The 26,137-nt window shown below is 40.0% G+C and overlaps 1 protein-coding gene across 3 annotated transcripts in view; it reads right to left on the reverse strand.

Moving 5' to 3' along the window:
- The window catches only part of CD34 (CD34 molecule), a 33,678-nt gene that overhangs the window by 1,638 nt on the left and 5,903 nt on the right, over positions 1–26,137 (reverse strand). The window contains exons 2-8 of one of the 3 annotated variants that reach the window (XM_023501941.2): positions 16,780–17,028; positions 15,146–15,411; positions 12,718–12,798; positions 3,141–3,297; positions 2,845–2,897; positions 940–1,104; positions 4–162 (exon numbers count right to left, since the gene is read on the reverse strand). In XM_023501941.2, coding sequence (XP_023357709.1) covers positions 148–162; positions 940–1,104; positions 2,845–2,897; positions 3,141–3,297; positions 12,718–12,798; positions 15,146–15,411; positions 16,780–17,028 — 986 coding nt within the window. In that variant the 3' untranslated portion in view covers positions 4–147. Of the gene's footprint in view, positions 1–3; positions 163–939; positions 1,105–2,844; positions 2,898–3,140; positions 3,298–12,717; positions 12,799–15,145; positions 15,412–16,779; positions 17,029–26,137 lie in introns of those variants that run through there. The other 2 variants (XM_031937285.1, XM_003767657.4) reach the window with 2 other exon arrangements.

Raw genomic sequence — 26,137 nt, forward strand, 5'->3', positions numbered from 1 at the left:
GACAGTATATAAATAAAGGGAGCATTATTGAAACAGGAAAATATGGGATCAATTGGTGTGGGTCCCAATGAGAGAGACAACAAAAGGAAGGGAGGAGGACAGGGGTGACATCTGTATTTGAAGACTCCATTCTTCCTGAAGAACAGGTCAGGGTTCCAGCTCCTGGGGACAAAGGAGAAAGGCACCAAACCATGTCACTGTATGAAAAGAGGTTGGCCTGGTGGGGAGACTTGACTTGGGTGGTCCCCCTTGGCCAGAGCACATTTCTGGGGTGGCTAAGCTTATCAGGATGGCAGGCCGGTAAACAGAGCTTCCCAGAGAGAAGCCCACAGCTTTCCCTCTCTTATCTCTTCTTTCAGCCCCAACTGCTTTCTGACCAAAGAAGTTCAGGTGGGCTAATGACTGGTACATTCACTACCCACCTATGGGACAAAAGAAGAGACCTGATGGTATCTTCCAGAATAGAATTGTTTTATAAATAAGTTTGGATTCTTTTAAAGACTCTTATCCTTCCTCTACCACCACCACACATACCCCCAACTCTATAGTTTTTCTACCCCAGGCCGCAATGAATGCAGATCCTTAGCATGAATTTCTATCCACTAAAGACAGAGGTTTTCCTTCACAAGCTGAACTCCAGTGAGTAAAGGACCCTCTCTCTCCCATAAATCACCACCTGCTGCTCTGTTAAAGTTGGATGTATATGGAAGAGGAGAGCCAGGGAAAGTCTTTTATTTCTAGTGGGAAAGCTCTCCTATTTTCCCCACACCCGTAGGTCTCAGTTTCCCTGATCTTTACAATGATAGGGTTAGGCTATGTGAACTTCAAAGGTCACTCTGACATTATAGCTATGTTATTATGATCATTCTATGACTGATTGCAAAATCTCTGATACTCTCTTAAAGAACCCTGGTGTCCCCACCAGCTCCCAGAACTGACCAGCCTCTCTCCTGCAGGGCTCCAGCTCCGACGGTTCATGAGGAAGTAGCCAGCCGTGCCCAATGCTGCCAACAGAAGACCTGAGGTGACCAAGGCAATCAGTGTTTTTCGGGAATAGCTTTGGTGACTCCGGATGTCCTGCTCCTGGAAGTCCTGGATCCCTAACTAGGAGCAATGAGAATATAGACAAAGACCTGTCACTCTAGGAAGGCAGTGATGGAAAGGGAGGATGGGAGAAGAATAAAGACTCTGGAGGAGAAACCAAATTCTTTTCTTCCTACATTTTGGGAGCCAAGTCAAAGCTGTGAATCATGGGTACAGGGGAGGCTGACTCTGAGACTGTGGGTCAAATATAAGGATCTTTTTTACATTATAACATTAAAATAAAAATCAACTTGAAATGTTCCTCTGAGCATGTGTTTGTATGTGAGCGAGTGTGAATATGGGTGAGTAGGTATGAGTGAGATGGGTAGGTATGAGTGAGTGTGTGCTCTCTTGGAAATAAAAAGAACAGATCCAGGGGCAAAGCTGTATATGTGCCAGAGACAAAGGGATAAATGCATCAAGGATGACAGTACTCCCACTTGCTACTTTGGGAAGATCTGGACTCCAGTAACCTGGGATTCAAATTCCTCCTCTGTCATTTACCTATGTTACCATTGTGTAACTTGGGGGTTAGTTTCTCTCTGGTCTCAGTTTCCTCATCTACAAAATGGGAATAACTTTGTACTGAGGGGCATTGTGATCTAGTGGATAGATCAAAAGAACTTGTCTAACAAAGAACCTGAACAAATCACCTGGAATTGTAACAAATCACCTCTTTCAGACCACAACTTGTAGAGTACCCTCTGATATTGTCTCTGATTTACATGGTACAGATCTTGTATATCCTGGGACTGTTACCATGTTGTCTCCCACATTCAAATGTGAGCCCTTTAAGGGAAGGGGTCATAGCTTTATCTCTTTTGTGTTCTCAGCCCCTAGTACAATGTCTGGCACATAGCAGCTGCTTCTAAATGCCTGATGAATAACTCACTGACCTATCTACATTGATAGAATAAGTTTCCTCAACAGTAAAATGACAGATGCCAGGCCAAAAAAGAATGCTATCTATTATACCTTCTAGCACATCATATAGAAAAGAACATTGGATTTAGACTATAATTTCACTTCACTCACAGAGCTAAAGTTGGGAGGGACCATAGAGTCTGCACTCCTATTTGACAGATGAGGAAACTGAAGCAAACAGGGTTAAGTGACTTGCCCAGGGTCACAGAGCTAGTTAAGTATCTGAGGCCAGATTTGAACTCAGGAAGAGGAGTCTTCCTGACTCCAGGCCTGGCACTCTATCCATCGTGTTACCCCCCTGTCCCTTATGGGTCTTTTAGGTAAGCTGATTCATTTTTGGTAGGACTCACTTAGTAAATTAAATTTATTCTGGGATTGGCCTACAGAAGTTCTGAGATCCTTTTTCCACCTTATCACCTCCACAATCTACATATTCCACCAAAGAAGTCAATGAGAATGGATGTCAAAACATTTTATTACCACATGAAAATATAAGTCATTGTTTTATTAGACTTGCTTATGGCCTCTTCCCTTCTCTCCTGTTCCTGCTTCCTCTACAGTTTTCCTAAGCCCCTTCTGGACTTTCTTTTTCAGATCCTCCCATAGATCCAATTCTCCGTGGCAGCCTTTAATTCCTCTCTTAACAGAGTAGCTGCAATTTGGCTCAGATTCAGAAGGGGATTGGGATCTTTGATGAAAATTATTCAAGAGAAGAGCAAACTTTCCCTGACCAGGGAAAAGGTAGCGGAAAGTGGGAGAAGGGCCTAAAAAAGCCATTCCTTTCTGCCAACAAAAGTCTTGAGCTCCAGGATTCAAAGATCACCTCAAAGGCCTTACCTTTTCCAGATTAGATTTGTGCTTATTCATGACTTGGAGCATGTGAGAAATATCTGGAATTAGGAACAGAAGTTAGTACATTTGGGAACCTGTCCTGGTTTACCCTCTTCCACGCCTCCTCTGCCCTACTATTCCATTTTAGGAGAGTTTTGTGTCCCAGTCTCTCTAGCCTCACGAAAGAGCCCCTCTCTTAAGCACTAGGGAGCTGTCTAGTCCAATGCTCACTCACCCCCAGAGCCATCCCTTGCCTCCCAACCCTCCCAGCTGCCTGAGTGCCAAACAGGCTCATCACTCACCACCTTTTGAATCCAGAACCAAGATCAGGCAGCTTGGATTTACTTCAGATTGAGCCAGGATTAGGGAGCAGTCCTGGGTTCCGGCCTCTGGATCAGACACCTTAGGCTCACATACCACCTTGGTTAAATTGTCACCCTGGGCCTTCTTAAAATCTTCCTGGATAACAAGATATTATGAGGACAATAAAATAACTAAGGAAGGAAGTTGAACAAAAAGTAATTACAAGACTAAACTCTTGGTCACTAAAAAGAGATAGTAAAACATGTCTCCGTCTCCTAGGTAGCAGGTGCGTGTGTGTGTGTGTGTGTGTGTGCGTGCGTGTGTGCGTGTGTGTGTTGGGAACAGGATCCAGGCATTCAATGCACATGACATAATTACACCCCTATTCTCAAGCAACTACTCTAGTTAAAACCACAATCTTATCCTTTCTACAAAGCAAACCAAATCTCCAGCTCGTGAGAAGGATTGTAACTCACAGATGAGAAAACACATCCAATGACTTTGTGTTTTAAATCTCATAAATGACTGGGATGAGGTGTTGTATTACCTTGCTTACCAGAAGGTCAGCAAGGATGGTAATGGACAGCAATGAAACCCTGTCCTCTGGAGATTACCCACATCCACAGTTAAGGATTTTAATGCTGTTGTAATGTCTTGGAACTGTCATGTTCATCTTGTACTAATGTCTATAGAGCACTTTCCAAAAAAAATAATTTATTATAATGTTACAGTAATTTCAAGGTTGGGGACAAAAGATATAAAGCACCAGGGGGGAAAAAAGAAGACCAAATGATTCAACAGTATTTATTGAAAAGCTACTGAATGTCTGACCCAGCATTGAAGAAACAAAGGCAGAAATTGTAACCATTCTTGCCCTCAAAGAGATTATAATGCGCAGAGAAAAAAATAACCACAGACAGAATGAGAGATGCAGAACGAGAAGAAATCATAGATCTAGGACTAAAAGTGATCTCAATCAAATCCTATTTTGCAGAAAATGGAAACCGAAATCCAAATAAGTTAAGTGATATGCCCAGGATCACGCAGGTAACAGAAGGATGATTTGAAGACAGACTCTTCCTCAACTTCAACTCTAGTGCCCTATCCACTGGAATATACTACCTCAGGGTTGCCCTTTCCATAAGGTTCCCTCTCTGGAGGGGAATTGGGTCTGGATGAAGAACTGGTCATCAATTCTCCAAGAACCACCATTTAAACACTACTCAGCTCATGAATCCTCCCCACTGCTTTTCCACTTTGCCCCCATGAGCCAACGGCTTTACCTCTTATTATGTGTCCTTCTTTTGTGTTTTTTCTCCATTAGAATGTAAGCTCCTTGAAGACAGGTACTTTTTTTTGCTTGTATGTGTATACACACATATGTGTATATGTATAGAGATTTATATATAAAAACATGTGTGTACATTTTTATGTGTTCCTAATGCTTAGCACAGTAACATAGTATGAACTTAATAAATGCTCTATCATCTACCCATCCATGTATATATCTATCCACCCATGTATCTTTCTGGTTATCCACCTATACATATATATGTATCTTACCAGCCAATTATTTAGCTATCCATCCATATATCTATCCAAGCATCCATGTATATACTCATCCATATATCTGTCTATTCATATATATATATATATATGTATGTATCCATGTATCTATTTGCCAATTTGCCCATGTAGTATGTATCCATCCATGTAACTGTCTATCCACATATGTATCATCCATGTATCTATCCACCCATGTATCTACTTATCTATCTATTCTACATGTATGTATGTATCCATCTATGCATTTTACTCTCCATCCACATATCTATCTTTCCATCTATCCATCTTTAACACAGATGTAATTACAAATCAGAATGGCTTTGGCAGTGGCAGCAGCTGCAGACAGCCACATCCCCTTTCCCTCCACCTTCTGGAGTTGATTTAAGCCAAGTCTGTGTCCAGAATGGGCTCCTTGCCTTCCCTGCACAGGAACCGAAACCGGGGCTCTCTCCTCTGTCCGGTCGGGGGAGGAGGAAATGCCAAAGCAGCTCTGGCTACTTTCCTGCTGGGACCGAGCTGGGGTGGAGAAGAAAGCTTCCCGTCTGTGTCTGCTGCTGCTGTTCCTCCTCCTCCTCTTCTTCTTCCTCCTCCTCCTGCTGCTCCTGCTCCTCCTCCTTTTCCACAGAGTGAGAGGGAGTGGGGGCTGGGCACCAAGGGCTCCTCCCTTTTGGGAATTGGAGCCTGGGTATTTTCCTACTGCTTTTGCATAACACCAGAGGCCTTGGCTACCGCACACAGCAAGGTCAAGGTCAGCCACAGCCTCCATTCTCTCCTTTCGATTGGGTATCAGGGGAGGCTGAGGGAAAACAACCTAGTGGTGGATTATGCCAGAAGAGGAAGGCTTGCCAACTTTTAGAAAGCATCCTGGGAAGAACCCGCAGGAGGGTTTGTCATTGGGCAGAATGGGCTTAGAAACTGAGAGGCAGAAGGAAACCTTTAGCTGGGACTCAGTCCAAGCCCCACTCCCACCTCAACTTCAGATAAACAAACTAATGCTTCCAGATGACACTGATCATAATGTGCAGAAGTGGGATTTGAATCCATGTCCTCAGTAACTTCTATACTCTTCACTCCACATCACTTGATTAACAAACAGATCCTAAGTGGGCAGGTGCAAGAAACAGATCTCTTTCCTCCTCCCCACCCCTACTCCTTAGGATCTCTAGGAAGGTTTCCTCTAAGAAATCAGTTCTTCCATGACATAAATAAAAGCTAAAGACAAAATCCAGAGAGGTAAGTAACTTGAGCAAAGTCACACATGAAGAGACCTGACTTCTAACTCAGAGCTAGTCAATAATAACAACAATAATAATAAAAAACAGCTAACATTTATATAGCACTTATGTCATAGACACTGGTAAGCACTTACAAATATCCTCACAACCATTCTGGAAGGTAATTGCTACTATTATCCCTATTTTACAGATGGGAAAACTGAGGCAAACAGGAATTGACTGACTTGCCCAGGATCACACAGCTCAAAAGTATCTCAGGAAAGATAGATTTGAACTCAGGTCTTCTTGATTTCCAAGTCTGACACTATCCATTGTGCTCCCTGACCAAATTTCTTTACATCCCAGAGGCTTAAGGCAGGTACTTGATTTAAGCTAGTGCTGGTGTATCCTCCCCTGAAAAATGTACAAGAGGGCGGGTTCCCCACACAAGTCACCTGGCATATGTCCAGTGATCTCTAGGGAAGACCCACCCTGAAAGAAGTGCTGGTAAGGAGACAGTCAGCCAATAAATATTTAATAAGCACCTACTATGTGCCAGGCACCCTGGGCTCAGCTTCTCATCAGTTTTCACTGGCACTTTTGCAATAGCTAATTTCTCTGCTCTCTAATTCATCTCTTAAACCACTGTTTAAATAATCTTCCTAGAACAATTTATACAGTAACAAGAAGACTGTCCAGACAAACAACTTTGAAACATTTAGGAATTCTAATCAACTCAATGATCAATCCCAATTCCAGAGGGCTCATGCTGCTCTGCTGCTGATAGGGAGGTGATGGGCTCAGAGTGCATATTGAGGCATATAGCAGGGGAGGAGGGGAGGGAAGGGGGATGAGAGAACCTGTTTTTCGTGACTATAGGTTTTTGCAATAGTTTTCTTTTTCTTGCTTTCTCAGTGAAGGGGATAGAAGAAGGTGGGAAAGAGAGAGGCATATTTGAAAATAAAATAAAATTTAATCATGCAATTTTCCTAATGCTTAATTCTGATCATGCTACTACCTTGTTCTAGAACACCAATATCTCTTCATTATTCTGAGTTTCTCAAACTGGCATTCAAAGCCCTTTAAAATATAATATCAACCTACTCTTAAATTCAACTTAACACACACACACACACACACACACACATATATCTGACAGAGAGAAAGAGAGAAAGAGAAAGAGAGAGACAGAGAGAGAGAAAGCTTCTCTTATGTAGAAAGCACTGCACTAGGTCCTGGACATACAAAAACAAGAATCCAAAACCAAGATCAGGCAGTTTGGATTTACTTCAGATTAAGCCAGGATTAGGGAGCAGTCCTGGATCCCAGTCTCTGAATCAGATACTTTACGCTCACATACCATCTTGGTTAGATTGTCACACTGGGACTTTTTAAAACCTGCCTTCAAGGAACTTTCATTTTATTAAAAAATACAATGTTTACACAAATAAGTAACTGTAATACAGGATGTCCCAAAAGTCTTAGTGCAGTTGGGAATTTATTCAACTCAGTTTAAATAAATTTTTAAAGAAATCATTACCTGCCCAGCCCTCCCACTTTTAAGGCTCTATGATATAAAGAATTTCAGTCAAAAGTATACAGTGGATGGAGCAGCAGACTTGAAGTCAGGGAGCCTTGAGATCAAATATAGTCTTCAGCTGTGTAATCCTGGGCAAGTCACTTAACCCTGTTTACCTCAGTTTTCTCATCTGTCAAATGGGGATAAAATAAGTTTGAAATAAAATTTCAAGCTTTAATGAGGTTAAAACTGTCCTAAGACTTTTGGGATAACCTGCATTATTTGAGGAGAAAGACAGAACTAGCAGGTAAAGAGTTCAGTAACAACTTTTTACAAAAGAGAAGAGAGCCTAGGAAAGAGTCGTAGGGGACACTCACAGGGAGAAAACAGACTATGATTCTGAAGAAGAGGTAGTTTGACAGGTAGCAAGAGAACCAGGAGACACAATCAAAAGACTATTCAAAGTATCATGGCTGCTAAGGGAGAAAACAGCAGGAGAAGGAAGGATATTAATAGCTTCAGAAGCTGAGGAGAGGTCAAGAAGGAGAAGGAATGAGAAAAGACCATTCATTATATTTATCAATTGAGAGATCACTGGTAACCTTAGAGAGAGGGGCTTCCACAGAGTGGGATCTCTTTTCTCCATTCCCACTGAAATCACTTCAGGGTAGGCCCTCAGCCCTCCCCATTTAGATTATTGTAATAACTTCCCGACTCCTTTTTCTGAATTCATTTTATTCTTTCTCCAATCTATCTTTTGTGCAGAGCCTTATTGATTCAAATTCTATATGATCTAGGGCTAATCTGCACGCTAACCCAGCCTAAGACTTTCCCCTTCAGATATATTTCAGCCAAAATGGACTCTATACATCTCCAACTCATGCTCTCCACCTCTGAGACTATACTTGAACCAATTCACACATCTGAAATATATGTTTCTTCCTCTGTCTTCCATTTGTTGTTGATAGTTCTCATTTTCTTCAAATTCGAGTCAGATGCCACCTTCTCTAGGAAGCATTCCTTGACCTCTTCCTCTCTCTCTCTCCCTATCCCCCTCTCCCTCCTCTCTCTTACTTTCTTTTATTTCTTTATATTTACCTCATTCTCCCTTTTGTTACAACCCATAAGAACACAAAACTGTGGACTGATGTAGCAAAGGGATCTCAAAGATCATCCAATACAACCAACTGCTTTTAAACTTCAGGCTTCCTGTGAGCGAAGTAGTCAGTTCAGAGTTCAGAGTGATGGTTTCAGATAATGAGTTCAGAGATTGCAAAATATTTCTAGCATCTACATAATGCTTTATGATTTGCAAGATGCTTTACAAATATTATCCCATTTTTCTTTATAACAGCTTATACCTTTATCTCCTCCTATGATATGGCCATGTGTCAAGGCCTTTTCCTGCTTTCTTTTTCTTTTTCTTTTCAGTTCTATATTTTTCCTTTCTTTACTCACCCTCACCTATTGAAAAGGCAAGAAATGTGACACATACATACATACATATATGTATATAGACATATATACATATGTAAGTGTCACATACATATAGACATAGACATATATATGTACACACACACACACACACACAAAACAGGACACCTAGGTGGGATAATTAATAAACCCCTAGGCCTGAGTTCAAATCCAACCTCAGACACTTACTAGCTGGGTGACTTGGGTCACTTAACTATCTTTGCCTCAATTTTCTCATTTGTCAAATGAGCTGGAAAAGGAAATGGCAAACTACTCCAGTATCTTTGCCAAGAAAACCTCTAATGGGGTCATGAAGACTCAGACATGACTGAAAACAATTTAAAACAACAGAGAGGTATAGATTATGTACTATCATGGACAATATATTTTTATATCAGTTGTATCCTGGGGAAAAATTTTTTTCTTTTAAAACATAAGCTCCTTGAAGGCATCCACTATCTTTCTGCTTGTATGTCCAACACTTACCACAGTGTCTAGTACATAATAAAAACTTAATTAATGCTTGTTAATTAACTTAAAACAACATTAGGAGAAGAGTAGTATTTTTACTCTCACTTTACAGTTGGATCACACAGCTCATAAGCATCTGAAACTGAATTTGAATTTTATTTATGGTATTTGGTATCATCTTATGCACATCTCTCATTCTTCTTCAAAAGATCAATCTTTTTATTGGTGTAGTGCCGTAGCTTAGAAAAACCTCTGCTATTTTAGGCCTGTTCTTCTATCCAATAAGCTGCCAATGGCCTTCACCACTATCTCTCCTGTCTGTGTACCGTTTTTTTGTGATAACCTTTCCCTAAAGCCCCTAACTGATTGGTGCTTGTGACTGAGGAGGTGAAAAACTATTTGGAGTCACCTGAGTGGGATACTTTCTTCCCTTCCCCAGAAAGTCACTCTGCTCCAAAAAGCTGCACTGACCCCAGGAGCTATCTGAAGAGCCCTGGGCTCTAGGAATCACAGAAAGACTTCCTGATGTAACCCCATGTCGTAGCCAAGGTCGTGGGGCTTAAGTCTCTCAGTAAAATTGTTGTAGACTTTTTCCTTCTGTAGTTGCCCAGAAACCATTGTGCCTAAGGCTCCCTGGTGACATTATTTATTATATACCTACTTTGTTTAGAGAAAGAGTGAACAGCAGGTCTCCAGCAAGACTTGGGTATAAATCTTTCCTCTTACTCTCACTACCTGTGTTATATATGGCAAAAAACATTTCGTTTCTCAGCCTCATTTTCCTTCTAAAAATGGAGGGGTTGGACTAGATAGCTTTGAGGATCACTTGAAGTTCTGAATCAGTAGTTTTCTGCGTGGAAGACTTTCTCAGTCTTGCTTTGGGGGTCCTCAGTCCTAGCCCCAGCCTGAGAGGGTGGTTTGAATGCTCCAGTACTCTTCCATTATTGTCACCTTGCACCCCCTCCCCAACTGCCCTTTTGGGTGTCTCCATTTAGCCTTTCCTTAAACATACAAAATAAAAGAGCTTATTGTTTTCAGTAGAGATCCAATTTGGCATAGAGGAGAGAAAGTTGTTTTCAGCTCTCAATGAAGGGGTGTGCTGGAACCACCTCCAACCAACTCCCAATTGTTCAGTTTTCAGTGTGAGCATTTACATCTCAGAAATCTACAACCACTATAAATCAATGCTTGATTTATTGTTTTGTTAATTATATTTTTAAAAATACTGGAGAAAATATTAATAATGCATATCTAAAATGTGATATGGAGATTTTTTTTTTAGAAATTCTGTTATTAAACATTTACCAACACATTCCTGTCTATGAGGCTCTGAATTCATGCCTCTGACACATTCTGGAAGTGTGGGCAAATCATTGGAGCTCTAAATACCACCCTTCCTCATCCCTAAGTCACTGTTAAAGTCTAAACTTCAGGATGGTGTTGATTTACTTTGGTACAGAGAACTTGCTACAGTGATTGTCCAAGAAGGGTATTTTCAGCATTGACTGGCTCATCTGATTCTCTTGGAAAGCACTTTTAATTCCAGAAATGGACTCTGACATGCCAAGCTGCTAATACAGAACACAGAACCCCTTCCAAATGGAAAGGGCTAGGTTAGGTAGCTTCTAGCTCTAAATCCATCATGTTATTCATTGCTGTGGTCAGAAATCACAAGAAGGAGGCTACCTTTGGAGCTGACCCTCTCTATATTTAGCTAGGATGGTCCTTGGAAAAAGTCCTGCGACCCAGGCTCTCCAAATCTGATCTTGGAACCCTCCTGGCTGGCTGGTCCCAGTAGGTGTCCAAGGTCACCTCCCCAACCACAATGAAGTATCAGTAGAAGAAGACAGGAGGTGAAGTTTCTCATTTTAACTTCTAATCATTAAAACTCATGTGTTCCAGTTAACTGTGTAAATGTCTTATCTTATCTCTCCCTCTGCTGGATAGTGAGTTCTCAGAAGGCAGAGACCATTCTACAACTGACTGTTCTGTCTTCTCTTCCAGATAACTAAGCATTTTGTATGGGGGTATTTTTGTTTGTTTTCCGTGTCCTTCCTAGACCTTAACGCAACAGAGAACAACCCAAATAGTTGAACACTCTGCTGGCCACATGAAGTTGTTCTATAGCTGTCCTTTAAAGTCCCATCCAAGGAAGCAGTAGCAATTCAGCTTTTCAACCTGAGAAGCCAGCAACAGTTAAGACTTAATCTCTCAGAGCAGGTAGATCTTAAACAAAAGCACAATGATTCTCCCGGATGCCTGGAATAAACATCCTCTCCTGGGGCTTGGACAGATATTGTGGGGAAACAGGCAGGAGGAAACACCCAAGCTGAGTGATTCCAGAGAATCTACCCAAATGGCCCCTATGTGGCCTTTCTTTCTGCCTTTCCACTTCTATGTAAGTTACTTGAGATCAGAGACTTTTATTTTAGGCAGGGAACCTGGCACATAATATACATTTAATGTGTATTTGCTGATTGAATGACTGATTGATAACTGCTATTAAGGAAAGCTGGCGTGAGAGAGGCACATGAGATATCTAGAAGGCTGCTGTCTCTAGAGTTGAAAAATTCAAGATCTATTCTCAGCTTTGAGAATTAATTAGGCAAACCATCTTTTTTTCTTAATTTTCTCAGCTAAATAAAGATAGCAATAGGTATACTACCTACCACTTCTAAGTGGTCAGCGTGAGGGAAAAAGTATTTTGTAAATCTTTAAGCACAACTGAAATTTGATGTTATCACAGGGCACTGGGAAAACTAATAATAGCTAACCTTGTTATGTAATATGTTGATCTTTTCCAATGAGTTGGTCATGTCTAGGAACTTGTTTTAACCAGTTTACTGACTAATAGGACCAGACTGAAAATCAGTGGCTTAACTTCCTAGAAGTTGGATGTGGCTGGGACTAGAAACCAGATCCCTTGATTCCCAATCTATATATTCTTTTTTCCCCCATATATTCTTTCTGTTAAGACTTATTGCCTCCCTAAACTCTGGCCATTAACTGATTTTTCTGCGTGGAAAGTTATCTTTGGGGTTTTAAGGAAGTGAATTGGTCAAGTATAGAAGGAATTATAACAAATGAACCAAAGTGGAAAGTGTGTTTGGTGTCGTCTTCCCACCAGATGGCAACCCTACACAACCTAAACTCGTGGCCTCTGCAACCACTGTGGAATCAGAGACAACCAATCTGACCTGGCCACTAGTGCCTAAACTCCCGTTGTAACCTTCTTCTGCCTTGAGAATGTTATTGGCAGCGAAGGCTCCAGCCTTTGCATTTTAATTGGAACAGTGGAGGATTGAAGGGAGATTGGGAAAGGGTCTGACTTACACAACTGTAGGTTTCGTTCAACTCCAAGCAGATGCCCTTCGATGCTTGTACTTGTTTGATTTTTAAGCACTTGATGTGTTTCTAAAAAGCAAACCCCCACAAAAAATAAGTCAGTATGCCCCCAATATCTTCCCTCCTCCCCATCCATCCCTCTTCAACAATCCTCCTTTGCTCAATTTGGCTTCTGATGGTTTCCTCCTCTTCAGAAATTTGATAAAAGTAAATCTTTCAATTAAATTTTATTTTTGAATTATCCATAATTTTTGATTATCTATTGCATCCCACTCCATTGGCCACTACCTCCTACCCCCTCAGATAATCAAGGGTATCTCTACTGGTCTAAACTTGAAAGCAAAGACATATATAGGAAACAAGTGGCATCCTTGCATAATAGAAACTGCTAACTTAGAAAACACCCCCTCCCACAAACAAGAAGAATGGCAAGCTACCACTGCTCCCTTCAAGGATTTCTTAGATCCCTCTTCTAATTCTCAATCAATCAACCAATCAATGAGCATTTATTAAATTTTTCTCCAACCATGCAAGGCTTCTTAACCCTTCAAATGATACCCCCTTCTTATTGATAGACATTTATCCCACTCAAATTATCCTTGTTCCTATCATCACCTCTGTCTTTACCACAATCTGGCCTAGATCAGAAAGAAAATTAGTGATTCTGAACAGTTTGTGGACCTGGAAATTAACCTGAGGAAACCTCATTTGGGGTTTCCATTAACTAATGGAATCTTATAGCTAGAAGAAACTTAAAGCTCATGACAAAGGGGGTTGGGAGAGTGGGTGGGTTTTATACCTTATTCTGCTGTATGATGAGGCAAGTCACTTAACCCTGAGCCTCAAGTCTGCCCATGTACATCAGCAAAGAGATACATCCCAGCCTGACAGGGGCATGAGGGTAAAAACTCCCATGATGGCTTTGAGATCTATGAAAGTGAAAAGCACGTGATCAGGTTCACTGGGGCTATTTTCCACTGAGCCCCTTGGCTCTGGACAACCAAAAGGAGTAGCCATGATATTGCACAGCACGGCACACAGGTTTAAAGATGGACTTGTAATCAAAGGATCTTGGTAAAAATTCCAGCTCTGCCACTAAATACTAGGGTCCACCATGAGAAAAAAATTTCTTGACCTCTTTTAGTCCTCATTTGTTAAATCTGAATAGTGGTTGAACTACATAATGTCTAAGGTCCTTTATAATGCTACAATCCTATGAACACCGACTGAGCTGAATGGAGTTCTAAAAAGGGGCGTTTCTGTCTCTTCTCCAAAAAAGGCAGTTCTGGGTTCCCATTGTCCATAAATAGAGGTGATCCTCAAGGCTCTAACATAATGCTCCTCATATCTGGGGATGCTGACCTCTATATGGACTGAGTCAGATGGACTCTTGGGACAAAAAGTGCTTGACCCATGCTGTGTGCATATCCATCTATTATCTTTCCTAGAAACTCTTTCTTTCTAGTATTGCCTAATACCTTTCCTAACCCCTGCCCTGGGTACTCAATAGAACAAAGGTGGAGGTGGTCTCAGTTTTGTCTTCATATCCCTAGGACTTGTTGATTCTTCACTCTCCCTGACCCACCTTCCCTATATTCAATCAGGTGCCAAGCCTTCTTAATTCTACTTCTACCTTTCCTTTTCTACTCACAAAATAACTAAACTTAGCTCAAGCTTCTCCATTATATTTTTGGAATTATTACAATAGCCTCTCTGCATATAATCTCTTCCTTTCAAAAACCCAAGTAACAGACTGATATTTCTAAAGTATAGGTCTGACAATGCTTGTTACTATTACTTTTAGGATCAAATACAAAAAGGGATCCTCTGGTTTTGTCCTTCCCTAACTGGCTGCAGCCTACATTTCTTTGAGGGTAGAGACTGGATGGTTTTTGTCTTTTTATTCCTAGCACCTAGCACAATACTCAGTATATAGAAAGTGCTCCTGATTATTGACTGCATACCTAGAATTCATTTCCTCCTCTCCTCCACTTGTTGGAATTCTAATTTCTTTCAGTATTCAGCCCCAATACCACCTTCCTCTTGAAGTCCTTCCTGATTTTACCCCATCTCTATCCCAATTCAGGAGCTAGTGAACTCCCCCATAATCTACTATGTATTTATTTTATAAATATAAGATGCCCCCAAAATATCAGGGCATCTTTAAGCTTTAATAGCTTTTCAATCAATTAATTAATTTTAATTAATAGATCAGCCAGGCACTAAGACTTTTGTGATATCCTTTATTATGTGCCTGTATTTCCCATTAAAATGTAAGCTTTTTGAGAGTGCTTACTATTTTAATTTTGTCTTTGTATCTCCAGGGCTAAGTTCAGTGCCTAGCAGATAGTAAGCACTTAATAAATGCTTGTTGATTGATTGACAGATTGATTTTTGATTGATTGATTTCACCTACCTCAATTATAATGGGAGCCACAGTAGTCGGTAATGGCTCTGAAAAAACAGTTGTAAGGTTGGTACTGTTGGAAACCGGACTTGATGGGATCTCAGACATGGTGGTCGTTCCTGCCTCCTCTGGAGAAGAGGAATTGGTTGTTGTCAGGTTGGTGGGTGCCACGGTGACTGAAGGAATCTCATTTAAGGCAGAGGAGTTTACAGTTCCAGAAGTTAGGCTGACTCCAGAGGTAGATGAGGGATTCTGAGTTTCAGGTTCTGAGGTTTCTTACATGGATTAAGAGACAAACTCTGATTATAATCCTGAAATAAAATGTTGATCAAAAGGGCAGGGAACATAAGGAGTGATATCTGGTATCAATTGTTTCCTCCTGTCCTCAGCTCTTAAGGGTCAATATTAACCCCAAACCCATTTCAATGCTTTTAGGTACAAAGTATTTCTTGGAGTACCCTCGGAATTTTCAATCTAAATCAGACTGCCAACCACCAGAGTCATTTTAAGGTACCAAGATACCAAGCTCAAGGCCTTGTGCATCCAAATTGGTCCAAGTAAGATGCCCCACTATGAAATTAAACTGACCACAATTTGGGGGTAAGAAGTCATCTGTACTTGAGTTTCCCTTCTGATCTCTAAGTGTATTTGTCTGACAAGAGAGTGTTCAGGGATAGACTAGATTAATGATTCACTATGGGGCATCCTAAATCCTTACTATCTGCATTATCTAAGACAATGATGCCAAATTAAACTAGGAACAGGGACTATTAAACTATACATAAAGATCCCTGAAGGACCCATACTGACTTAGAAAACCATATATTCATATCATCTATGTTTCATTGAGGCAGTTACAACATGCAGCAGATAGGGCCAGGCTTGGGTCAGAAAGGCCTGAATGCTAATTCAGCTTCAGATACTAGCTGTGTGATCTTGGGTGAGTCACTTTACCTGTTTGGGGCAATCTGCTCAAATGTAAAATGGATAACTACTCATTATTTACTCTGTAAAATAATAGCATCTACTAATAGAGTTGTAATAAGGATTATAACGCAAATGAAATTATTTATAATATGCTTAGATGTACTATATAAATATTTATTCTCTTCCTTCACTCCTCTTGTTATATTTTTATTTATTTTGTTAAATATTTCCTGATTACAACTTAATCCATTAGATTTTAAGCTCCTTGAGGTCAAGGGCTATCTTTTGCCTCTTTGTGTTTCCCCAGTGACTTAGCACATTTCTGGAACACAGTAGACAATAAATGTGTATTTGTTAATTGATCTGCTTTGGGGTACACTTGGAAATATTGTGGGTACATGCAGCAGCCAGGGCTAGTGTTTGATATCCCTAATATAAAGGACCATAATTATCAAAACAGTATAGAATCCAGATCTCTCTAACTAATCTATATCAGGACTTCTTAAACTTTTTTCACTTGTGACCTCTTGTTATCCAATAAATTTTTTACACAACCCCAGGTATATAAGTATATTCAGTTATTCAACCCTATATGGGTCATGATCCACAGTTTAAGAAAATGGGGGATGACGCATTTAGTCTGAAATAGTACTAGAGATGATTGAAGTCTTGTAAGGAATTTGCACAAGCATTAGAGGGGTTCCCAATGTCCTTACCTGGGTTAGATCTGATTGACTCTGTACTCCCTGGAGCTGGGCTGCTCTTCTGGTAAGTGTCACTGGGACTGGTCATGTAGCTGTGGCTGGGGATGGGGCTGAGACTGGGGCTTGGACTGGGGTTGGCATTCCCAGGGACTACTAGAGTTGTTACTCCTTTCAGAGGAGAAGTGGTAGAAAGGAAGTCATTTTTTGGCATCACTGTAGTTTCCTTGAGGTTATGATTTTCATTTGTTGTTTCTTCTGGGGCTATGGGGAGAATCAGAAGTCAGAATCTGTATACTTCAAGAAAACTGATCAAGAAAGCCTTCTGTATGCATCAGAATCCTTCCACCTAATACCCTGACCTTCTTGCAATAATCAGGACATAATCATCTCCATTTAACTTCTCCTGCAACTGTTTCTAATGCTTCTCACTCTCTCATCTCACTCCAAAGAATCACAGAAAGTTGTGATAGGTTATTAGCTCATCAGATCAGAATTAATCCAGAACCAACTACACAGAACATCTAGTCCAATTCCCTTCATTTTACATTTGCTGAAGAAACTGAGGCCCAGGGAGGATGGCATATCCAAGGCCATAGTGTTGGGAAGTCAGAGACATGGTTTAAACTTAAATCCTCTGAATCTAGAGCTGTGCTCTTGAGGAGATCTGAGAGGACATCTCATCAAGTTTCTCTACTAAGAGAAACACCCAAGTTGGTCAATGTCTACTCCTTAGGATGTGTACTTGTTTCTTTAAATGTTTTGTTGATATCTTTTGTTTTCATATTACCAAAATTTTCCCCTTCACCCCTTCCTTTCTTTCTCCTGGAAAATATAATATAAAAGGACTAATTTTAATTTTACTTATTAATTTTTATTAAAGCTTTTTATTTTTCAAAACATATGCGTGGACAATTCTTCAACATAAGCCCTTGCAAAACCCTGTGTTCCAACTTCCCCCCTTCCACCACGCCCTTCCCTAGCTGACAAGTAATCCAATATATATAACATGGTAGAAATATATGCTAAATCCCACATATACATACATATTTATACAATTCTCATGCCACACAAGGAAAAAAGCAGCAAAATAAAATGCAAGCAAACAACAACAAAAAGAATGAAAATGCTATGTTGTGAACCACACTCAGCTCCCACAGTCCACTCTCTGGGTATAGATGGCTCTTTTCATCACTGAGCAAATGGAACTGGTTTGAAGCATCTCATTGTTGAAGAGAGCCATGTCCATCAGAATTGATCATCATATAGTCTTGTTGAGGAAGTGTATAATGACCTCCTGGTTCTGCTCATTTCACTCAGCATCAGTTCATGTAAGTCTCTTCAGGCCTCTTTGAAATCATCCTGCTGGTTGTTTCTTACAGACCAATAATATTCCATAATATTCATATACCATAATTTATTCATAAATCATTCTCCAATTAATGGGCATCCACTCAGTTTCCAGTTTCTGGCCACTACAAAAAGGACTGCCACAAACATTTTTGTACATGTGGGTCCTTTTCCCTCCTTTATAATCTCTTTGGGATGTAATCCCAGTAGAAACACCACTGGATCAAAGGTTTGCACAGTTTGATAACTTTTGGGGCATAGTTCCAGACTGCTCTCCAGAATGGTTGGATAGATTCACAATTCCACCAACAATGTATCAGTGTCCCAGTTTTCCCACATCCCCTCCAACATTCAGCATTATCTTTTCCTGTCATCTTAGCCAATCTGACAGGTCATATCTCAGAGTTGTCTTAATTTGCATTTTTCTGATCAATAATGATTTAAAGCACCTTTTCATATGATTACAAATATTTTCAATTTCTTCATCTGAAAATGATCTGTTCATATTCTTTGACCATTTATCAATTAGAGAATGGCTTAGAATTCTTATACATTTGAGTCAATCCTCTATATATTTTAGAAATGAGGCCTTTATCGGAACCTTTGAATATAAAAATATTTTCCAAATTTATTGCTTCCCTTCTAATATAAAGACTAATTTTTAAAAGAAAAACATGAAACAGAAGGGAAAAAAACAGCAAAATTGATCAATACATTGAATAAAAATCTGAAAAGCCATACAATGTTACATACCATAGCCTCCCACCTCTGCAAAGAAGTTGGTGAGGGGAGGGAAATTACATCTTCTCACATCTCTTATTTGGGGTCGATCTGAATCTTTCCCCCCTCCAAGTCTTAGCTACTGTTACCAACTCCTTTCCCTGATCTTTCTCCATCCAGTATTTTCTTTCTTCTTAAATTAACTTGTATTTCCTTATCTCTTTTTCTATTCTACAAGTAGAATACAGATTCCTTAAGATCAAAAATTTTCTTCTTGTTTGTATCTCCAGTGCCTAGTAAAGTGCCTTGCACATGGTAGATGCTTAATTAAAAGCTTGCTGAATTGAGATGAATTCATATAATCTCTGGGCTATATACAGTTGCCATAATCCTTAGCCCTTTACCTACCTCTCCTCTCTCCAGCTCTCATTTGTTGATCTTTCCTTTTTTAAATTCTAAATCCATTCTCTTTCCCTTTCAGGTATACAGCCCAACAGATATCCACCTCCTACCACTGTGATCCAGGAGGTCTGTGGGGAACCCTGAGAATATCCATGGCAAACACTCACTTTACCCAGTCTTTAATTTAATAACTTTTCTGGGCCTCAGTTAATTTCTAAGGATATTCTGTCTTCCTATCCCAGATAGTGAGGAGGAGAAAGGTGGGATGGTAAGAAGCTTTCAGGACTTTGGAGTTCAATGTTAGAGAAACCTGGAGAAAGATTCAAGGCAAATGGGGACCCCCCCCCCAGATCCCAAATTACCCCCTTTGAGCCTGAGACTTGATGAAGACAGAGCATTTGTGGAGCTCTGAATCCATCTCAACATGGTTCTTATAGTAATTCAAAAGCTAGAATTAAGCTTTATAACACCTGCTTAGGAAGAAAGGAGGACATTTGTTTACAGATGATGAAACCAGAGCTTGAGGGAGTCTCTTCCTCTCAGCCTCACCCCAACTGCCCAGCCACAGCTGAAAAAACTCATTCTCTTCTGCATAAATCAGAGAATCATAACACATCAGAGCTGGATAAAATATTGGAGAACTGTTCAAACCCCTTATTTTACAGATGAAGAAAACACAGTGCGGATTTCCCTACCCCTGAAAATTTTGACTCACTTTGGCCAGTCTTATTTTCTCTACACTGTGTTCTCTACAACCTTTTACAACCGCTCTCCCTACCTTCCCCCAAATGGACTTGCTGATATTACCAGCCAGAACTCCACAACCCTATCTTATTCCTAGACAATATTGTACTTGCATATACAACCTAGAGAACAGATTTCCTATGACCAGACTATTATAGCTCCTATCTTGAACAAATTTCTTACAATGTCATCAGAGTGTGGGTAACTCTGATATTAACTGTAACAAATATTGCAATCTATTGATTAAATAATAATTATTATGATGGAAACAATATTTACTAATATTATAGCAAATCCTCCTCTGAAGTCTCTTTGTGTTGCCTCCTTTGGGCATGCAGGATATCATGGGTGCTTAGAAGCTATGCTGCCACAGTATGAGTTCAAATGGGTCCTTCAGGTATGAGCTAGGCAATGGACAATGTTAGCTGGAAAAACATCTTAGTTATGTTCCAAGGGACTCACCACCTGATGGTGGTCACCGATTTGTGTGTGTGCATGTAGTATATTTTAAATAAGAGCAACTCAGGAATACCATTTGTTTAAAGTCCAGAAGGGTTGTGTCCTATTTGGGGTCATAGGATTCAAAGACGTAAACATCCTCCCCCCATTTTATATATGAGGAAATTGAGACCAACATAAATGAAGTAACTAGATCCAGGATCCTCTAATTCCAAATCCATATTCTTTCTGTGTTGAGGGAAGGACCAAACTGCTGGAATCACAATTCTTTTGAAGTATTAAAAGAAGTCCCAAAAGGGCCATTTTGGATTAGCCATAATCCCCGCTATGAGAAGAGGCTGAGGCTGGTGGATTACTTGAGTTCAGGAGTTCTGAGCTACAGTGGGCTAGAGCTACTCTGGTATCCACATTAAACATGGTACCAACATAGTTCAATCCAGTATCTACACTAAATATAGAACTAATGAGCTCCATGGAGCAGGAGGCCAGAGGGCAAGCACACTGCCTGAGGAGGGATCAATGAACTCACTTCAGAAACAGAGCAAGTCACTGGGATCAGGCTGATGCACTTCATTTAGTCTGATCAAGATAGGGAGACCCATTTTCAAAAGAAAAAAAGTACAATTAAAATCAGCTAGTTTCATATAATTGGTATGCTTTTTTGTTTTTTTTTTTAACTTAAAAAAGCTTTAATACCTTTAAATTTTACCCTCATAACAAGCCTTGAATAAATTTAAGGAGGAATATCCTGATTTTGTTGGTTGAAAAAAACAAAGGCATATAAAATGAGGGACTTAGCTCAATGAAAAGCTGTGGGTTTTGCCTATTGAATGATATTTCTGATGCTCCATTTCTCTGGAATAAGTGGTAATGGGATTGATGCTATACACTTTGCTCCCTGGAGAGTTGGTGGCAAGGGGTCTGAGTTGAAACTGAAACTCTGGCTGCTTTTCTGTTATCCTTTGTCGGGCTGGAATCAAGGTCAGAAAGTATATAAAAAAGTATATTAAAAAAACACTGCTTCCAGATTGGGGGGAAGGTGGTAAATAGTTAAAGCTCCTCCCCACCCCCGACAATACCCCCTATCCCAGTCCCTTTCTTCTCTATATAAATCTGACCAATCTGGTATAAAAAGTATGAATTTGAAAGGCAGGCCTTCTCTAACCCCATCCCACCACAGCCCTTTCCTAGTTCCTGGGAATCTCTTTTGGCTTGGTCAACTCCTTTTCTCTTTTTGTAAAGGAAGCTGGGCCACACTGTAGTGATGTCATACTTTGAACCCCTTCCCCCCAGGGGCCTCCTTCACTCAGACAAACACTTCTGAACTTTTCCAGATGTTGGGGAGGAGGGAAGGGAAGGAGAGAGGGAGGGAAGAAGAGAGGAGGGAAGGAGGGAGAGGAAGAGAGAGAGGAGGGAAGAGAGAAAGAAAGGGAAGGAGAGAGGGAGGAGAGAGGGGAAGGAGGGAGGGAAGTAGAGGGAGACAGAGAGACAAAGAGAGAAAGAAAAACAGACTGACAGATATTCAGACAGAGAGAGAGAGAGAGAGAGAGAGAGAGAGAGAGAGAGAGAGAGAGAGAAATGTGTCTGAGTTCAGCTGAGAAGGATCCTTTGGACTCCACCCAGACCATCCCACCCCTATCCAACTGGAATAGTCTATTACAGACTAATAGCAGCTGCTTCCTTAGACCTCCTCAGTTTAATCCTAAAACAGGTAGTAGGAAGAGGTCTTGATTCAGGATCTATCCCCAAACTAAGGGCTCTCACTTTAAGCCCTGGAGGTGTGAGATAAGACAACTGGGCTACCTTCCGGTCAGAAGAGATGGAGAAATGAGGATGGTTTACAAAGGTAAGGCAGTTTAGGAGAACTTGGGAAAAGGAAATAGAACGCAGGACATAAATTCTAATCCCATCACTAATTCCTATACCTCAATATCCTTCAACTAATCCCCTGTCTCTAAGCCTCTAGGCAGGGGTCCTCAAACTACGGCCTGCGGGCCAGTTGCGGCAGCTGAGGATGATTAACCCTCACCCAGGGCTATGAAGTTTCTTTATTTAAAGGCCCACAAAACAAAGTTTTTGTTTTCACTATAGTCCGGCCCTCAACAGTCTGAGGGACAGTGAACTACATCCCTATTTAAAAAGTTTGAGAACCCCTGCTAGTGTCTTGATGGACTATGGAGAGATGTGGCTTCTATCCTGGGAGAACTGCATTCTTAAAAGTCATGGCTAACACATTTCCTAAAATTACTCTTTTGATTGTTTTCCTTCCATGACCTCCAAGGAAAGCCTGTGGTACAGTGGAAAGAGTACTAGAGTTGGAGTTAGGAGATTTCAGTTCAGATCATATCTTCTCTGAGTTACGATAGTACAAATATATAGAGCATGAGTTCTGGAGTCAAAGGAATTGATTTTAAATTCATTTTCAAGAACTTACTAACAGTGAGACCCTAGGCAAGTCACAACCATGACTGCCTTCCCCTCCCCCCAAAAATAGATAATGGGGTGAAAAGAACAGAGAGTTAGAATTGAAGCATGGGCTCTAGTCCTACTTTTAACACCAACCACATGGGATCTTGGTCAAGTCACTGACTTTTCAGAGAAGGTGATAACCTGTACTGATAGAGGAAGTTCCCTCATCTGGGAGTTCTCTATATCAATGAAATCATGGTTCTGGTGCCTTCATCTTTCTGAGCTTTCATTTTCCTTTCTGTAAAACTAGGAACAATAATGCATGTACTACTTATCTTATGGAGTATAGTGTGAAAAAAGGATTTGTAAATCTTAAAATACCATAGAAATAAAAGTTATTATGCAGAAGTTACATAGGGCAGTTAATAGAGGCAATTAGAGTTGGAAAGAGGCAGATTTAAATCCTTTCTTTGATGTTGGGTGGCCATGGAAAGCAAGTTTTTCCCTTCTCTGAACCTCAGTTTTTCCATCTGTAAAATGGGGGTATAATTTCCATATATCCTTGAGAGAGATTGAAGTTCCCAATGAGATATAAGACACATGAAGAACTTTGTAAACTTTTAAAGGGCTATAAATAATCAATTATTATTTTTATATTTTCTTTTTTCTAGGCTGAAATGTCCTTTTCTCTATGATCTCCTGGAAAACTTGTGAGATACTGGAAGAAGTTAAATGGTGGAATCCCTTTTCTTTAGGATCTTTGTGTACAGGCAGATTTCTCCTACTAGTGTTTGCAATTTGAGTTCATAACAAGTCATTTAATTCTTTACTTAAAATATTCTTCTATTGTTGTTTGTTTCACACATCTTCCCCAAATAGAATGTTAACTCCTGGAGGACATAAAGTATATCTTCTATAATAACTTCACTTGTGAAGAACTCAATAATTTAGCAACTTCACTCTTGGAACATAATTCAGACTCAAAGTAGAGTCTGCCCAAAGTAGGGCAGATAAGCAGCGAAAGGATGTATCATTAAGTCTATGCACTTTGCTCACAGTTCTTAGTTTATGTCCTTGGCTCTTTTCTTTTCAAGGTGATTTAGGTCAATTCTAACAGATTTGTGATGGAGAGAGCCATGGGGACTGAATGTGGATCATAACATAGTATTTTCACCTTTTTTGTTATTGTTTGCTTGCTTGTGTTTTCCTTTCTCATTTTTTTCTTTGTTTGATATGATCAAAGTGGAAATAGGTTTAGAAGACTTGCATATGTTTAATCTATATTGGATTACTTGCTGTCTAGAGGATGGGCAATGTGGAGAGAGAGAAAGAAAAATTTGGAACACAAGGTTTTGTAAGGATGAATGTTGAAAATTATCTTTACATGTATTTTGAAAAATAAAAAGCTATTATTATTTAAAACAACAATAAAAACAAGTTCTTAGTTTGATTCCTGCTGATCCTTACTTACAAAACAAGTCTAACAAGTTTGGCAATCTAGTTTCTAAGCCTGTATCAGATCAGAAACAACAAAGTCCTAGAAACACAACAGGTAGTTGAATATTTAGTGAATTATCCAGACATTTGGAGCAATGGATGTCTTATTTCAAAGAGGGCCTAAAAGTAACCATTTTGTCTTATCTTGCTCAGGGTGGGAGTCCTCAGGTTGGAAGCAGATTCCGAGTCAAAATGTGTTTCTGCTGTTGTTCAGTCATTTCAGTCATATCCTACTCTTTGTAATCCCATTTGGTCTTTTCTTGGCAAAGATACTGGAATGGTTCGCCATTTCGTGCTCCAGCTCATATTATAGATGAGAAACTGAAGCAAACAGGATTAAGTGAATTGCTCAGTCACACAGCTACTGACTGTCTGAGGCCAGATTTGAATTCAGATTTTCTTGACTCCAAGTGTTTTATCCACTGTACCGCCTAGCTGTCCTAAACTTTCTCCTATTCCGAACTATTTTAGGATCAGGCTGAAGAGGTGAAAGGTAACAGCTGCTATAACTGAAGATTATATCAGAAATTAGATATTGTTTTTGTGTTGAAAGGCAGAATTAGGAGAATGAATTACAATGAGGCAGATTTAAGCTTGAAATATGAAAGAACTTTTCTAACAATTGGAACTGTCCAGCAATGGAACATGCTGCCTTATGAAACAGTAAGATTCCTATCACTGGAGATAATCCAGCAGATGTTAGGAGATCCTCAATCAGGAATATTGTAATGAAAAGTTGTTTCCAATTGCAAGATTGTATTCTATTCACATGAATAATAAGACCAAGGATTTGTAGCTGAAAAGGACTTTAGAGGTTACCTAGATAGTATAACAAATGCACAGTGTCAGATTTGGAGTTAATAGGAACGGAGTTTAAATACTGTTTCAGAAACATGTTAGATGTGTCCCCCTGGGCAAATCATTTGATTTCTCCTAGACTCAGTTTCCTCATCTGTAAAATGGGGATAATAATAGTGCCTAACACATGGTTATTGCTAGGAAAAAATAGACACAAAGTATTTGCAAACCTTATGGTATTTTATAAATGCTGCCAGTTATTATTATTGTCAAGCCTAGCTATTCTCATTTTCAAATCGGAAAATTGAAGATCAGACAGGTTAGGTTTGTTCAAGATAAATAGAGGTAATAAATAACAGAGTTTAGATTTGAACTCAGGTTCCTTGGCTCCAAAATCAAAGCTTTTTGTACTATACAACAAAGGCTCTCCATTCTATGAATGGTAGGAGTTTAGCTGTGCTCTAGGAGCAAAGTAGAATTGCAGTAGCTCGAAGAAATGTGAGATACACAAATTTAGAGATATTTCCACTTCAGTCCAGTTCGTGTGGACTATTTGTGTCTAGCCTGTGATGAGTTGTCCGAAATCATATTGGTCTTATTAGCCACAGTCAGACATACTCTACCTTGACCCCAACATAGTGACATCATTTTGGTCCTCTCTGAGAACAAAGGTCTAAACCAAGCAATTGTATATGGCCATCATATATAAAAGTAGGAAAATGTACAGGTTCACCTCCAGTGCCTAGATAAGACAAGTTCTGTATTCTCCTATAAAGTCAAAGACCAGTTTTCCCTGCATCTATGGCAATTAGATAAAGCTAGGAGGAAGACATTGGAAGGCTGATGCCCCAGTGCCAACATGAGGTAGGAAACTACTATAGTGAATAATTCCTTTTTTACAAGAGCCTACAGTGTAAATGGCTTGGTGGAAAAGGGAGAACACCGACTGTATCATCCCCGCTTGTCTCCACTGTATTCCTATCCACTTAAGAGT

This window comes from Sarcophilus harrisii, chromosome 4, assembly GCF_902635505.1.
Source record: "Sarcophilus harrisii chromosome 4, mSarHar1.11, whole genome shotgun sequence".
Lineage (NCBI taxonomy): Eukaryota > Metazoa > Chordata > Mammalia > Dasyuromorphia > Dasyuridae > Sarcophilus > Sarcophilus harrisii.